Source organism: Lissotriton vulgaris, chromosome 9 (genome assembly GCF_964263255.1).
Source record: "Lissotriton vulgaris chromosome 9, aLisVul1.2, whole genome shotgun sequence".
Taxonomy (NCBI): domain Eukaryota; kingdom Metazoa; phylum Chordata; class Amphibia; order Caudata; family Salamandridae; genus Lissotriton; species Lissotriton vulgaris.
In genome coordinates this window covers 147,999,474-148,017,090 of record NC_141697.1, presented here as the reverse complement: position 1 = coordinate 148,017,090, position 17,617 = coordinate 147,999,474, and the positions used below count along the sequence as shown (strand labels likewise).

The 17,617-nt window shown below is 42.2% G+C and overlaps 1 protein-coding gene across 1 annotated transcript in view; it reads right to left on the bottom strand.

The window, feature by feature from the left end:
* RPAP1 (RNA polymerase II associated protein 1) overlaps positions 1 to 17,617 on the bottom strand; it is a 296,667-nt gene that overhangs the window by 262,265 nt on the left and 16,785 nt on the right. The window contains exons 2-5 of the mRNA XM_086937236.1: positions 10,467 to 10,655; positions 7,139 to 7,287; positions 4,374 to 4,466; positions 778 to 964 (exon numbers count right to left, since the gene is read on the bottom strand). Coding sequence (XP_086793362.1) covers positions 778 to 964; positions 4,374 to 4,466; positions 7,139 to 7,287; positions 10,467 to 10,638 — 601 coding nt within the window. The 5' untranslated portion in view covers positions 10,639 to 10,655. The remainder of the gene's footprint in view (positions 1 to 777; positions 965 to 4,373; positions 4,467 to 7,138; positions 7,288 to 10,466; positions 10,656 to 17,617) is intronic.

Sequence of the window (17,617 nt, the reverse complement as noted above, 5' to 3'; positions counted from 1 at the left end):
GGTATGGAAAGACATGGAGAGAAATATTGCATTTCAGCGGGAAATGGTATAGTCCAAAGCTCTGTTTTTAAAATAAAATCAGGGCCTTTGGTGGTCATATCAATGAAATTACAAGATTTGAAAAATATATTATTATTCTATACGGGTGCTCGTGGAAGACCATTTCTATGGACTGGAATCCAGAGAATGCTAAAGTAATTCTGGTATTTTACTGTCCTCTGCTGGTCGTTTTCTTTCAAGAATGTTAAATAGAGGTAGTTGCCAGAAAAATTAAAAAAAAGAAAGTCCCTCAGTATAGAGCGATTCTGGTATTTTACTGACTGCTACTGGTCGTTTTCTACCAAGCCAGTTAAATAGAGGCAGTTGAACAGAAATAAAAAGTCCCTAAGCAGAAGCAGACAAGTCCTAAGGCTGATCTTAAGAGCCCACAAAGTACATACACATATAAGTATATACTAAAGTATATACAAGAGGTCTAGAAAGAGTGAGCCAAACAAACAAGAATTATATTGGAATGTAGGGGACACGTACCGGGGTAGTCACCATAAAGTGATAAACACGCCCGAAGGAGGGCCAAAGAGTAACCTTTTACCAATAAGATGAAAGGAATTTAAAAAAGCAGGCAAAAAGGTACAAATGACAAGTGGTGGGTGTGGTCTAAGCACCTCGACCAGATACACCATGTCTCGCAGAGCAGCACATGTGCGCTGCTAGGCTCAATCTAATGACAAATTCCAGTCAGGGGACAGCAGATGTTGCACTCTTTATAAAACTCACCAGTCACTTTACACGGGGTCGGCACCTCCTGCACTTGTCCAGATCGCCCACTGATAACTGCAGCATTTAATCCTCCTGTAGGATGATTAGCTTTGGGGAGGAGTGGAGAATTTGCACCAGTTTCTGCTGCCTTTCTAGCAGCTATTTGCTGGGCAAAGATGCTTCTTTTTTCAAACATTGGCCTTTCCTGAAAGGATGAGAAAACAAGCATATAATATCTGTATGGTGATTAATAATCAGATAGAGTACATGTAACTTTTCATTTCATACTGTTTCAATGGTATATTGACAAGACTTTTTGGCCCCGATGTACGACCATTCCGTTTGGTGAGTCGCAAATTCTGCAGAATTGCGCTAAACTGAATGTCCAACAGTGTCTCAGATTTTGTTATCAATTCCCAATGGGGTCGCAAATTGCATGCCTCATCAATATTCATGAGGCAAGCACAATTTGCGACCCCATTGGGAATGGCTAACACTCACAGGGATGGTGACCTGCTGGGGTCAGCAGACCACCATGTCTGTGACTGCATTTTCAATAAACCCTCACAGGAAAACAGGATGCATTTTTTAAAAAAAATAAAACTTTTCAGTTTCATTTTAAGGACAGGCAGTAGTCCCTGGGACCACTGCCTGCTCTTAAGAAATATTTTCGCATCCATTCACAAAGGGGAAGGGATCCCTTGGGTACCCCTTCCCGTTTGCGAGGGGTTTACCACCTACATGAAGTAGGTGGTAAACTGCAATTGTTTTGCGACCGCAAATGCAATAGCAAAACAATTATACATTGGTGTTAGACTCGTTATTAGGAAGGGACACCATTGGCATGCCTCTTCCTAATACCGAGTCGCAAACCATATTTTACGATTCGTTAATTGGTTAGCGACTCGCAAAATATAGCTTGTGCATGGGACAGGCCGAGTTCCCGTTTGCAACCGCAAAACTCTTTTCAGCTTCATTTTTGTTAATAGTCAGTTTTGGTACTCATGTGTCTCTCTTTCAATTACTGAGAAAGCACAACTATGATTTGGTGTGACATTGTCTCACAGTCCTTTCGTCCTTCCTGTGTAAGTCTTGCAGACTGAAGAGTGTTACTAGCCATCTTTCTCTACAGCAAAACCGGTCATCAGGAAATCCTGTTGTCATAAAGACTTCGGCACAGAATACCTCTCACCCATCATGGAGGATGCTCCTGATTACAAGGGGTCATCACCTACCTCTGTGTCAGTAGCTATTTCCGAGAAAACATCTTCATCAAGAAAGACAAATCGTAAACTTATGAAGACGTATACTGTTTGCAAGAATTCCTATGTCAACATAGACACGAGGATAATAAAATTGTCTCTACTGCTAAAACATGGCTATGTTCCATTTTCTTTGTCTTCAAGTTGTTTAACTAAATGTCTTCTTCCCTTAGGTTATGTTATCTAGACTGCATTGCTCATCCATGATGTTCTCTTTCTCATTTCCCATTCTGTTTCAGTGTTGGACCGCAGCCTCCCCCCCACCTTCCTGTGTTCTCCTTGCATCAGTCTTGTCCATTATTATCCATTCTTTCTGTCACTTTCGGTAACTTTGTAGTCCACTCCCCTCTATTGTCATATTCTTGTTTAAGCTGGTCCAATTTTGCCTATTTATTTCTGCCCATCGTTCAAGTTTTTATGCAGCTGTTTAATTACAGTATCATAATAGCTGTGTCAATGTGTTCCTCTGTTCGGGGCAAAGTTTGTCGCATCTTCATGAGTGTTCCGGAAAGATAAAGGGGGTGCGGATCTCCTGTTCTGTCACCGCTATTTTAATCACAATTAGGGATTTGCTTCCTGTATCTCTTCTAGCGCTTATTCTAATCTTGTGGTCTTTGTCCCCATTACTTTCTCTTTTCTGTACTCTTTCCTCTTATCTCCTTGTTATCTTCTACCTTCTCTTACTTTCTCCTGTTCTAATATTTACTCTATATGCCTTTGTGTATGTTGTTACAGTTTTTCCATGTCTGTTTTAAGAGTGAATCTTGGAGTTATAATATGGAATGACAAGGGCTTAAAAAACATGATTAAATGCAAATGTGACTTCTCACATTTATCAAGCTTGAAACGTCAAGTGGGGCTACTTCAGGAAATATATCATACTGCAAAATAAATGGTTATGTTAAAGAAATGTTGGGTTGGTGAAATATTCTTTTCCCCATTTACTTTTCGTAAAAATTGAGTTGTTGTTCTCGGTTATAAACACCTCAACATTTCATTAATAACTCAGGAGTTGGCCGTTCGCAGCACCAGTGAGGTAGTGCTCTCGACGGCCAACGGCCGACGGGAGCACGCAAGGGGTTAAACGAGATATTGTGTGGTCACCTCTCACTACTTATCTTTCTAAAGCTGCAATTACTTACGCCGATGACCCTTATTAATGTTTTCTTACACTCCTTATTATAGTTTTATGGCAGTTTTTGCTATGATACTCCTGTAATAACTTATTAGAGTTTATTGCTAAATGATGGGGTTTTTTCTCATGTTCTTCTCTTTCTTTCCGTATTTTTCTTTCTTTTCTCCCCTTTTATGTGTTCTTCATAGGATGCCTCCCAGCACTTGCTTCCTTCTAGATTAACTCGTATTACTATTGATACTGTTTTTAATTGAAGTTTCCTTTATACAATACAATTTTTCTTTGATGGACGGTCATGATTCTCGCATGTATACTTGTACTTTCAAATAAAAATATTAAACTTAAACCTTGAATCTATGAAGGATTATATGTTTGAGATGAAAATATGCTCCTCTTTGGCGCTTCTAAACGTATCCAAATAATAAATATTAAAGAGAGATGAAGACCTTGGGACCAAGTCTGGCTGCCATTAGAAGAGAAGTATTTTGCATAGCTACAACTGGTTCTTATTTCATTCTTTGTCCACTTTATAGTTCTAGCCTTTGATCAGTGAGGGTATTTCAAATACGCTTAAACAAGAATCTGTAAAGTCACTACTATAATTCACAGAGACCATCAACACTGGCACACTTCAGGTTCCTCACAAACAGCAACAAAATTCCAGGGTTCACATGGACACCATCACAAAACTGCGCTGGCACACTGCATACGACAAACAGACATGATCACAGTTAAGAGTCCGGTAGCTCAGTGGAAGCGAGTCTGCTGACTCCATGAACTAATACATCCACATCAGTGGGTCATGCTTAACTGTATGGTCAAATGTTTGCCTAATCAGCTTTTCATCATTCTGCAGTTGATAAAATGTGAAACAAGTTTGGTAACAATAAACATCCATTACCAGAGCCAGGAATAGGTTTCAAAATGTGGACTTTCCAAATACACCTGAGGACTCCCAGACGCTAGCATATCTTGTTGCTGGTATGATCACAATACTCAACCCTGCAATAAGCTTCCCTGAGCAAAGAACATTTTATTATCATGCGGTCATAACTAAATTATTCTACTTATTTGCTAGGTTAGAAAAAACAACTGTAATATAACTTACAATTTCAGGTATAATCAGACTCATTTATTTGAATATACACATGAGCATTTATGGAGGATTTGCAAACCAACGTTTAATAGAAACTGATGTAGAAAAGAGATTTTATTACCTCAATCTTATCCTCTGAGCGGTGAAAGACTCTAGGGAATGCATCGCCACTTGAAAGAGGTGCAGTCACTGCCACTGCACTGGTGTCTCGCTCCTGTAGGAACAATACATTCAGTTGATTCAGTGAAAGGCTACCTGCAGTTGTACACACACTTCCAAAAACCCTCAAGCCAACTTCTGCACACCTCCGCAAGTAGCTTTTTAAATACTCAAAATAACACATTATCTGCCCTCTTAAGCTCAACCCAATTTTACAGTTCTTTAGAATGTTAGGGTTGACTGGCTTGTACAAAAGGAGGTACACTGATCCCGGAGCAGGAAGCCAAAAGAACATATGGAAGACATTCATTGGGAAGCATAGGATGTTAAACATAGTAAACTAGCTATAGGAGTCATGTTAACTTGGAGAGCTTTTTTCTGTCACAAGCAAGCAAACAAGTGTGCATCCTGTGCAGAGTGAAAAAACTGTACAAAATATTGTGTTAGGGTGACTCAAAAATGACGTCTTAGGCTTGACTTATGGATAATTGTCAAATCACATTACCATTCTAACCTTGCATGAACCCCTCATCACTTATGTAAGAAAGTGAGCGTTCATAGGGCCATCCGAGGTCAACCGTTTGTCAAAGTCTGAGTGATGCTTGTGTTGGAATATGGAAATTAATATTCCCTTGTCTAACTAACAATCCAAATACTTAAAATTCATTACACAGCCTAATTCGTAGTGAATAATGCCACTACTTATGCTGATCAATAGACCAGGACTAGGGTTGCTAGAGTAGATAGCCATAAATGCAATGACTCTGATGGTACAAGGAAAAACAATGTTAGGATTTTGGCATCCAGCCACTAGATGGCACACACAAGGGCCCTCAGGGGTCCTGTCTTATTCCCTGGATGGAATATATACACTTCTACACCTTGCATTTCCAGATACACGTTATCTTCCAGTCCAGGATTCCACACCATTGTCCTGATTCATCATGGTCCCTGTAGTCCTTTGTGTCCAAACTATGCCCCAATCACGCCTTGGTGGTGGTGCTCTATTCGCTCTCTGTTATGATGCCTGGATCCCATGGCCTTTCTGACCTCTTTATAAATGCATTCTGGGCTTTTCTGTCTCTTGGCTCCAACCCGTGCCCCATTCCTTGCTTCTTTCCTATGTCTTCTTTTATGTCTGCTGCTGAATTTCCTGTTCTTCCCATTTTCAAGTCCAAGTTCTGCCTTCTCTTTATTGGTGATTTCTTGCTCCTGGTTTATTCCGAGCCTGTGGTACTCCCCTGAGCCTCCTGCTATTTCTGCCCGGTGAGCCCATAGTGCAGAGGCTTGCAACTTACCTTGCTGCTGGGTATGATTGCTCTCTGTTTGATCCTACAGCTATGTTCTAGGTTTGCATTTGATTTCTGTTTTTATTGTTGTTTGTTTCGGCGTCCCTGTTTTGATCAGTCATTTGTCTCTGTAGCCTGTCTCTTGTTTATTCTGCCTATTTGTTCCCCTGTTTGCCTTGACCCTAGTTGTGACTGCACACATGGAGGTCTGTTTTATATATGCAGATTCCTTTTCTTGTATTTCTGTATACCTGTTCTGCCTGCATATTCCTGTCCTAGTTAGTGTGCAGGTTTCTAGCATACTCAGTTGTGTATATTCTAGTCAGGATTTTTCCAGAGTCCGGTTCCTGTTTTTGTGTACCTTCCACTATTCTCCTAGATCTTCTTGTGTGTTCATATTATTATCCGGATTTTCTTTGTTTCCAAGGGTGCCAGTTAGATTGCAAGGCTTGTGCCTTTGGCACAGAGAATCACTCAGCAGCACTCCTTCTCCATAGGGCCTGTTGGGTGTCTCCCTGAACTCTGTGAGATCTATCTGCTCCTTGCCTTCTCGCAAGATCCTTTTCAACTCACAGAGAGATCATCTTTGAGGCGCAAACAAATGATCATTTATGAGAAGTATGTCCAATATTTCCCTGCTTTTACCTTCCTGTTCTTTGTACTTGGGTTGGCTTCAGAGTTTCACCTTCAGGCTTCCAGTTCCCTATTCACTGCCTGTTTCACCCTGCTTCTGTACTGCTTCTCTCCCAGCCTTCAGGTACTCTCGTTTATATTTAACCCCTTCTCTGGAGAGCCTTTGTCCCTGCTTGGAGCAAGCACCCTTCACCGCCTCGCCTTGTCCTGAAATCAGCTGGTGTCCCTGATGGATTATCTTGAACTAGCTGGATACCTGACACACTATTGCTGGCACACGAGCCAACCCCAAATCCCCACCCAGAAAGGCATTGCAACACTTTTGATATTGTGTGATAAACAGATCTGTAGTTCAAATATGTACAGTTTTTAAGGAACACTGCTTCCTGACACTAATTATGCTAAAGATTTGAAGTCTTTGATTGTATTTTTTGTACCGTGTTCCTTTAAACAAGGTTATGAGCAAACTGTGTTCAAATTTCAAAGTGTTCTAAGGCAAGGTAAACTCTTCTTTTTTAATCATTACTGCTCAGTTTTAAAGGTCCAGAAACCATAGAGTTTGCTATTTTGCCCTGCATTCAGATACACACTTCACTAAATTCTTTAGCTACACAGCATTTCAACAAACTATCCATCTGCTCAATTCTACTCCAGCAAAGAAACAATTGGAGTAAAATGACAAGGCTGCACGTGGACACGTACCACTGAAGTAGTGAAACAGAAGAGGCAGAGAACATTTACTTGCCCACCCCATGCACTTTTCAAACATATGTGTGCTAAGATAATGTCTGAACAGTATACGTACAATAATTTTGGAAAAGACAGCAGTGATGTGCCGGTCATGCTGGTCTAACAATGTCTCTGGATCAGCATCAGCAAAACGGACACTCCCACTTTTGAACTTTGATTTCTTTGGAGGAGCTGGAGCAAGTGTTGGCGGCAAATCTGGGAACTCTAATGGTAAACAAAATAGATTACACATGATTAACAAGCAAGCTGCATCAATAGACAAATATTGCAAAGGGGGTAGACATGAAAATGAAAATGATGACGAGTGCTAACATTTCCTCCACACCTCTTCCATACCACAAACATCCTTTATAGCACACAGATAGTAGCAAAAGAGTTCAATTTTCTTTTAATTTTCAGCTTTTCTGATTTCTAAGTGCAACTAATGGCAAATACATACAACGTATTCCAATACTTTGGTGCCTCAAGTTACAAAAGTAGATTTTTTTATACTCAGTTTATAGTCTTCTAGTTAAAGCAATGTTCTTTAATTCAGAAAGTGGAGGATGTTTAGTTATCACCAAACACTAAATCAAGCCATCATTATAAACAATCCTTACTACAAATGTCACCTGCTGTCTGCAGTCACTTCTGTATCCCCCCTTCCTTTGCCTCCCAAGCAACATAGCAAACTGACTTGAAAAAGTGAGTATCATCAGTGGAAAACTTGCAGCATACTTTATGTTAAACCAAGTAGTTTACTAATGCTTTTAAAAAGGATAAAAGGACACTTGGAATACCTAGGTGGATTGGCAAAATTCTTACTAAAGGTAGGCAAAAAATAGCTTTACTTTGATCTAAAATCCCTATAGGCGCATCTGAATGCAACTACTATATTTAACATATTTCTGTGCTTTGAAATTCGGTTTAATGGAACTCCTGAATTAACAAATGCACTGTTGCTTTCACTCAAAGGCCTTACTTCACACAAGCTGTTTGACAGTGCAGTTTAGGGTGTTATTGTGTTCAGAAGATACATACTCATTTGGCTGATGAGACTTAAAAGCAGGCCAGATCGTGCTCTAATGGGGCAAACTCAAGTTCTCCCTGTTATCAGTATACAAAAAACAAAGCCTGCCTCTGAATAATGTTTCCTTACTGGCAAGAACAGTTTTCATAATGAAGTGAGTAAAGGCTCCACTTTCCAGGGACACGTATCATCCATCGATCTACCAATTCCTGCCCCTTCATTCCCCAGCGGTTTTGATACTTCTTTCAGGCTTCACTCTATCTATGGCTGTGTGGCTTGGTGCAGCAAAACATATAACATGGTACGGTTAAATCTTTGGGAAACAGTCTGCTGTAAAGAGTGATGCTCCCACACAATCAGAAATCTGGGGAAATCAAATGGCCAGTGAAAAGAAGCCTTTTACCCAGGTAGAGAAATAAAGTATGCTCTCCTTGGGATTGATTGTTGACAACATTCGAACAGAGGCAGAAGCGGTCAGCATCGAAACCCTGGTGGTATTGGGGCTGACAGCAGACTTCCAAAGAGGTGACCACACAACTCTTTTGACTCACCTCCATCAAACTGTCATCAGCGACTCTGAACTTGTGAGGGGAGTGACCTCTTCCTGCCCTCCTCATTCTGTCGCCCTTTCGCCTCCTGCTTCCACATCACGTTCTTAGGCATTTGGTGTCCCTCAGGGTTTGGCTTCCTGACCATTGTGTGGAAATATCTACATTCTTTGGTCAAGACTATTTGGGGGAACATTTTACAACTAGATCAATAACACCCACGTCACTTCAAGGATCTCATAAGTAAGCAGTCTCGGTCTGTCTTCTCCAACTGTCTCCTCAGATATTGCTGCTGGAGGGCCGTCAGTCGCCTGATACTGAATTCCAACAATACTGAGAACAAATATTTTGAACCCAGAGACTAACTTATGATCCTCCGTCTTTTGGCTGATTTAATTACCTTCTCCTGTGCCGGTCAATATTTTGAAAACTGTCCTGGACAAGAAAATGGCATTTGGCCCACGTGTCACGTCCACTGATCAGTCTTATTTGTTCTATCTAAAAACCCTTAGACATCTATTCAAATATGGGTATTAGCTGATGTATCTGACTGCAAATCAGGCACTTGTGATTTCAAAAAAGTATTTATGTCAGTGGGGTACTGCTGAGTGTGCCAACATCTTCTGAGTCTTCAGTCTGTGGCTACTCACATTCTCTGAAGGTATGTTTCGGCCTTGCAGACCTTACAGTGGCTGATTTTGGAACAAAGAGTGCAATGTTTGCCACTGTATGAAAAATCCCCAATTTCCAGCAGGTAAATTCAACTATGCTGCGTTAGTTTCTCTACTAAGATGAAATGAGTTGATATTTGCTTCAGCAGTACAGTGCATACATTCTAAGAAAATACTGAAATAGATATCTTCCCCGGTGCTCAAGTTTATTTGAATTTGTACCAGGTGCATCTAACTTTGTAAAGAGTGCAATATGCTATTTGTCTTATAACGGGTGTCTTGACAGGCGGGTAAAGCATTTTACTGAGAGAAAAACATAAGTACTAGTGGCCAGATGTACGACTGGGGCATTTAGCGACTCACAAATTGCGCTCAATTGCGAGTCACAATTTGCGAGTCACTAAATGCCATGTAAAACAGTGTCAGAGACACGGTTTGCGATTCCCAATGGGTCGCACATTGCATGCCTCATCAATATTCATGAGGCACTCGCAATTTGCGACTCCATTAGGAATGGCTGGCCCTCCCAGTTATGGTGGCCTGCTGGGCTCAGCAGACCTCCATGCCTGGGACTGCTTTTCAATTAAGCAGGTTTTTAAAAAAAAATAATAATTTTTAATGCAGGCCGTCTACCTTAAAAGGAAAACGGAAAGCATTTTATTTTTTATTAAACGTTTTTGATTTCTTTTATAAGGGCAGGTAGTGATCCCTGGGACCAATGCCTGCCCCTAAAAAATATTTTCCCCTGCATTTGCAAAGGAGAAGTTGTCTCCTGGGTACCCCTTCCAATTTGTGAGTGCATTACCACCCTCTTGAAGAGGGCAGTAAATTGCTTGTGTTTTGCGACCGCAATTGCGTTTGCGAAACAGTCTAACATAGGGTAGCAAGCCGCAATTAGGAAGGGAACGCCCCTTCCCAATTTGCTTGTTGAAAATCCTATTTAGCGAGTTGCAAATAAATTCTGACTTGCTAAATAGGGCCTGTACAAAGCCCTATTAGTTTTTGCATGCGCAAACGGTTCGCTAACACTTTTGTGCATGCAAAAATGGGTCGTACTTTTGGCCCTAAGTGTGATGAAAACTACTACATACATAATTAAACATAATATCCCTAAAATGATGCTGCTTGTCTTAATTTTGAAATAAACATTGTTACCCTCTAGTTTCACAACATCTCTTTTATCCTGAGCACCGCTTTCTGTGCTGCCTTTCCGTTTATCAGCTTTCTTCACAACCTGAGCAGCACATGCTGCTCCTGCAGCCAGAAACTGGTTCTGAAACTCTAGCAGGTCTTCTTCGGACTCTCCGGGTTTGGGTCTTGACAGCATCGTCCTACAGAGCAGACCTTTCGAAAAAAAAATATAAAAGCACAGAAAAAGTTAGAAGTTGTTTGTAGTTGTGGCCTCTAAAACATGCTTTTACCTTATAACTCAGCTTGTTTGCAGTAGGAAGACAGGGCCAGGAATAAACCATAAGGAAAGGATATTGTCACTGTATTAATTGGTGACACCTCTTATGAAATAGGTCTAACACCAAATCCCAGATCTTGAGAAGGAAAATGTTACTGAAACTGAGAAGAAGGACGTGCAATCTGGTGTATGGTTGGGTAAAAGCACACTAACCACTGGTAAATGTAAATCTGGAGAATTATACAGCCCGGAATGAGGCAGGCAATTAACAGGCTATGGGAATGGGACATGTTGTATGCTAAATTATAGACACTCGTGTGGTTTCATAATAAGATGTGCACCTTTAATATTGTTAGGCCTATGCCTTCTGAAATCCTCAAGAAAGTGTAACTATGAAAATAGAAAATCCCAAAGCCTGGATAAAGAAATAATGAAATTGGTATTTCTGTGATTTCCCCTTAACCTAATATCAACAGATTATCTGCCATGCTGCCGGTCGGAAATATAGCTCAACGAGCTGAACACTGTACGCTGAAGCATAAAGTAAACTGTAGGTTAATAAGTTTGAACCCCTGCAGGGCCAATTCAAACTTACATCCGCCCAAGGTCAATGAAGGAGTACCATTAAATTAGGTAAACGTAACATCAGTAATTTAAAGCACTTTTAAAAAGAAGTGTGCTTTGAAACACCATGTAATAAACTAGTCATTGTTACAGTTAATGTTGCCCCTTAACTTTTTCTCCTAGTTTTCTTTACCTGGAATTTCTTTTTAAGTGAAGAAAACGGGTGCACATTGTGAACGCGAATACTACTGGCAACATTTCTGAATGTCTACCTTTATAGGTGCTGATTACCTTTGTAGTAGAGTTTTTCTGAATTTATATTTTAGTAAATAAATAAAGATGATAAATAATAATTTAACAATGATGCTGTTCCGATGCTGCTCTAACTCTTGCCGTTTCCCCGCCCATCTTGTCTCCATGCTCATTTGCCTTCCTCACAGGCTTCACACACCAAAGACAATGTGATGTAATGTTTTCTCCAAGTGCGCATGTATTGAGAATGAACTCGAGTGTTCCTAATCTGCAACAAGTACCAAGGTCCCTCCTCTGTAGTTCCGTTGCTGGGCCTAGGAATGTTCACTTGTGTAGTACAGTTTATTGTTCAAATGTTTCATATTATTGTGCACATCTCCAGATACCAACAGCGCAGAAGAATGCTCGATGTGTTTTTTTTGCCATGATGAGACAGAATTTTCATTTAATTTGTTAAGCAACAATTGTGTATATGAAATCTGTTGGCTTGTGAGGTGTCAGAAGACTTAACCATTCCTCAAGAGAGGCTGTCCGATTTCTTATGATTTCTGACAAATCAATTTCAGAAGACGCTCCTGTTCTACTAGAGACTCTCTCCAGTTTATTTCAGAGATGACTTTCCTTTTTAGAAAACATCTGATTTTGGCTAGTCTGTATAACTCTGTATTGTAGCTTTCATGGCATTCATTCTGTACTGCTTGATTTTGAACTTTTTTAATAAAACCCCTTAACTTTTCTCTGTTACTGAGTGGTTCCAGTTCATTTAATTTTTCATAAACTTTATTCGACAATTAAGTCATAAAAGTATACATTAAAAAAATCTGTATTTTAAAATCCATACAATAAATATTAAAAAGGAATTAAACTACAATAGACTATTGCCGAATATCAACTTACATATTTAAAATCAATCTAATCAATATACAATTCTTTCAGAGGTATTTTACACAGGAGCTCAGAGCTAAAACTAAATCATCATATGTCTGTCGCTATTTGTTTTGAACGAATTACCCAAGCCCATTTTAAGAACTTAGCCACAGCAACAGCAATTGTAGGGGTTGGGTCTGTACATAAGATTCTAAGAGCCTCTTCGTGCCTATATATCCCAAGCAATTTACATATAGGCTTGATCCACATCGTTCTGGGGGCAGTGTACATGGGACAGAAGAAGAGGAAATGGCTTATAGACTCTTGTTCCTCCTCACACTTTGGACATCTGTCGTTACCATTTTTTCCTGCCCAATTGGCTGTAAAAGACCTTACTGGGAGGGTGCCCACTCTGAGCTGAAAATAGAGCTTACGATCCAGCTGTTTCCCAATTATGTCCCAATAAGGCTCCAGAATTGGGTGGGCCTTAATATCCATGAAACGACCTGTCAGGTGCCGGGAGAGACCCTCTGACCTCTTCTGTAATCACCATCTCCCAGTACTTTTTTTTTTTTAAGTTTTGGAGGGGAAAGAGCGTTTTCCGGGTCTTCCCACAGTTCCCTCATTCCCAATTTTAAAAAGTAAAGACCGAATGGCCTTCAACGAGTGTATTTTTCGGGAGGAATCCTTATTCATTATCTCCCTCAGGCCTTGAGCATAGTGGCTTAGTTCTTCTGTAGTCCATAGGCGGCGCCAGTAAAGTAGGGCCCGCAAAAGGGCGAGGTCCTGCACCGCCTTTTTTCCAAGGTCCCACATTAGAGGTGTGAACGGGGTACTTACGGGAACGCTAGTAGCTTTTCACAGAAATTCGTTTTATGCTAGCATCAATTTCCCTAGATCTTCAAAACCCCAAAGTTCGGCTCCGTAAAGGGCCGAACTTAGGACCTTCATCCCATATACTTCTAATAATGGGCTAATGGGCTTTGTCAATGAAGAGGTAAATTTTTTCAAGAGAATGCCTGCCTGCTGGCGGTGTTTTAGAACTACAATGTCTAATTGTCTAGACCACTCCAGATCTCTCTGGAGTGTAACCCCCAGGTAAGTGAAGGCATCTACCCGCTCCAGCGGGGAGCCATTCATATGTATCGTCCCTCCAAAAAGCCTGGCAGTCGCATGAGCTTTACGGCCAGTAAGGACCATAAACTTGGTTTTTGCCGGGTTTATTTCTAAGCCCCTATCGAGACAAAAGTCTTCATAGCGCCGCAGCGCTTGCTGGAGCCCACTGGGTGTTTTTGAAATGATGAGGGTATCGTCCGCAAACATGAGGATCGGGACCCGCTCACCACACAACGCAGGGGCGTCGGTCGGGACCAGGGAGAGGAAATCCGCAACCCCGTTCACGAAGAGCGAGAACAGGGTCGGTGCCATGACACAACCCTGCCTCACTCCCCGCTCTACTGGGAAGGGTTCCGTAACCTCCCCCTGGCGACCCCACCGGACCCGAGCGAACGTACCCTCGTGTATGCGGACGATCAGGCTCAACAGTTCAGGTGGCATCCCCTGCCCCGCAAGAACTTCCCATAATGTATTTCGTGGGACCAGGTCGAAATCCGCCTTTAAATCAACAAAGACGGCAAACAAAGTACCCTTTTCCAGGACCGCGGTACGCCAGTATAACATTATAAACCGGAAGACCTGGTCTATGGTACTTGTTTTTGGGCGGAACCCAGCCTGGAGGTGACTCAAAATATTGTCATTATCCATCCAGGTCTGGATTCTGCCCAAAACTAGCCGTCCCTTGATTTTTTGTATGCAGTCAATTAGACTTATTGGTCTATAGTTGGCTGCAAGCGACTTGTCCCCCTTCTTAAACACCGGCACAATTTCAGCCCCTCTCCAAGATTTAGGTACATCCATACCTTGGGCTACGGCATTAGCCACATACAAAATGTAGACCCGCCATCGCCCTCTGTGGTTTAGAAATAAATCTGCGGAAACACAATCCATGCCGGTAGCACGACCCTCTGTGACTTGGTCCAAAGCCCTATCCACTTCCCCTACATTAAAAACAGGCTCCTCATAAAAGGTATAATCAAAAGAACCTTCGCTATTTTCAGAAGTGCTATTGGCGTATTGGGGCTTAAAATAGTCAACTCATGACTTTCGGTCGACATTATTTTGGGGGTTCTCACAATGCCCTCCCCTGTCCCATTTAAAAATGTCCCAAAAAAGTTTGGCGTTCTTTGCATTACACGCCACTTTTAGATCCTGCCACATGACCTCTTCCCATTCCCTTTTAGCTTTGTATTGCTTAAACCTATAGTTTGCTCAGCCCTGTTTTATAATACGCGTATCTTTGGATTTTAAGGCTTGACCCAGCTCAACCCTGGCTTGGCGGCAAGATCCGTCGTGCCATCTCTCAGGTTTTTTAGTTTGTGTTCTTCTTTTTCCTGAGCTAGGTTTACAGAAATATGTTTTTAGTTTAGTGAAAAACCTGTTATGTACCTCCAACAGAAGATTAGGGGGAGATCCATTAAGGGTGGCTACCTCCATAGCCTCTAGGGCCCCTGCCAGATCTTCCTCAAGATTTTCAATAATATCCTGTAGATCTGCAACTGGGCAGCATTTGAGGTGGCGCTCATCATTTGCCAGAACTGAATCTGGAGGGGTATTACCCTCATAGGGATCATCCACTTTATGTGTGCCCAGATTAAATATTGCGGTCAGGGGATTGTGGTCACTCTCAATACGAGTCACTACCTCCATATCAAGGAGAGTAGACCACATCTTCAGGGGGACAAGTAAACAGTCAATATTACTTGCCCTGATGCCATTGTCGAAAGTTTCTTTTCCCATTTTATCTGACAATGTGCAGCCATTGGCAGCTCGGAGCTCGTTTTCAATGCAGAGGCCCTTTAACTGTATTGCGGCCTCCGTCCATTTTCTTATGGGTTTAGTGTCAAGCTGAGGAACTCCCCACCTGGCATCCTCATCCTCTGTTAAATGTATGTCATCCAAGCCTAGGGGTTCAAAAGTAGTGTTAATGTCACCGGCAATTAGTGACAATATATTGGGGGGGGGGGGGGGTCGCCTGAAGTAATTTATCCAGTTCCACTACAACTTCAGATTTCTTTCCACCCTGGAGCCCCCTTGCATAGACATTATAAATATCAATTACTAAGTTAGCAGGGAAACTAAACCTAACACCAAGAATATCATTACTTGCAACGGAGAGCAATTTTGGGTTTGACATTTTAGGGACTGCCTAACCCACATCACTAAACCCCCCATAGGACGACCATGGCTTTTCTTAATAGCAGGCACAAAGAAATTCAAATATCCTACTCTAAACATTGGTTCGACCGTCCACACCTCTTGAAACAAAGAAATGTCAAAGCGATCAATGAATTCTGCCCAAGCCTGGGAATTTAGTTTTGACCCCAGTCCCGCAACGTTCCATGAGACCAACGCTGTGTGACATAGAGGTCCATCAGGTGTTGCGTCCAATTCGCCCCTTAAGTGGCAGCCCCATGTGCCAAGATGTACATTATTGTGCTTGCCCAAGAGCAGATCTACATTTGGCACCACAATAGTGATATCACATGTATAACTTTGGCCAGCCTCAGCCTCCCCTAGTTTTTGAAGTAGGCACTTGCCCTATACTGGTCTCTGTCCCCTCCCTTGTATCCCCTGCTCTGCTACCCAGGGTAGACCTTTGCAGTTCATACTGTCAATCACAGTCCCCTAGCCACGACAAGGCCTGGAATCTGTTAAACAACCTGACGTTCCCTAGAGGACAAGGGTTTGATACAACTCCATGTGGGAACATATCCCTCTCAAAGGAAACCGGAATCAGGGGGCCATAAAAATAGGCTAAGGGTAGAACGTGTATCCCATTTGGCTGATCGTTATGGGGCCAATTACAGATGTAGTTTACACATTTCTGGTCTCTAAAATTGATAACAATGCATTCTCCTGCCACCGTCTTGCAGCCCCTGCCTATCCAATTAACTCTCCTAACCCCTAATATTTCAGCTCACGTATTAACTGGCAGAGGGCGGTTCTTGTTAAGCCAGAAAATACATTTATGCTTTAGGTCTAGGTATGATTCACGTTTTCCCTGAATTACTGGTGGAACCCCTGCCAAGACTACCACAAAGGGGGCTGATTGGGGAGGGAGGTCAATGTAGGGTAAAGAAGGTTCATTGTAAGTTCTGGGTAAGACAGACAAATTTTGCTGCCTAGCGTCCAACCTGGTAATGACATCCTGATTACTCGATGGTGTCACTCCCACCCCTGTATGGTTGGGCACCTGGGGGACATCTTTCCGGACCAATGAAGTTTGGGGCGCCCCACTATCCTTGCGTGCATTTCCCACCCCTGTTGAGGCAGGGGTTGAGAGTTAGTAGTGTGCACCTTGTCAGTAGCTAGGGGTAGCCCAACCCCTGTCCTGAACCGGCACCACTATTGGGACCAGTTGAACCATGGGCTACAGGAGTTTTCGCTCGGGCAATGTGGCCACTGTGCCTTGGCCCTGCCTGTTTCTGAGTTGTTCCCAAATTCAGCTCAAGGCACACTAGTCAATAGAGTCCAACATCTCATGCAATGGGTGGCACATTTTCTTAAAAGTACCCTCCAGTCTTTTCCAAAATAAAGGTCCCAAGTCCAAATATGAATCCTCCTCCCTGGTGTCCAAATGGCTTTCCTGCCCATTTTTGTCGGCCATGCCATGTTGTACTGGGCTATTTGGTGTAGTTACTGCTGGGTCATCGACAGGAACAGTATTTTTACATGACCTTGCTTTTTTTCCTCCAGCATTAGTTTGCGGCCCAGGACGCTTCCTTTTTGCTTGCGCCCTCCCCTTCGGCTGGATCATGGTTGGTTTTACTTGCCCAGCTGATCTAGTTTTAATATTAGATGATAGTGCTCTCTCTGTGTCATTTACAGGTACTCCGTCTCCTATCGAATTTTCACTTATGTTCAGGATGGTTACTGCCTGAGGCGAGAGGGTAGTTACCACCCCCGACGGAGGAAGCGTGCCCTGTGAGTCGGTATGTAGGTGTATCGGAGATCTGGCTTCTGCCAGAGGGCCCAGCGAAGACCTTTTGTGAAAAGATGTGTCCAAGGATAGTCTTTTCTCAGTTAATTCAATATCCTTAGCAAGTGCGGTAGATACCCTAATGAGGAAGTTATCCAAGGTTCCCAATAATGATCC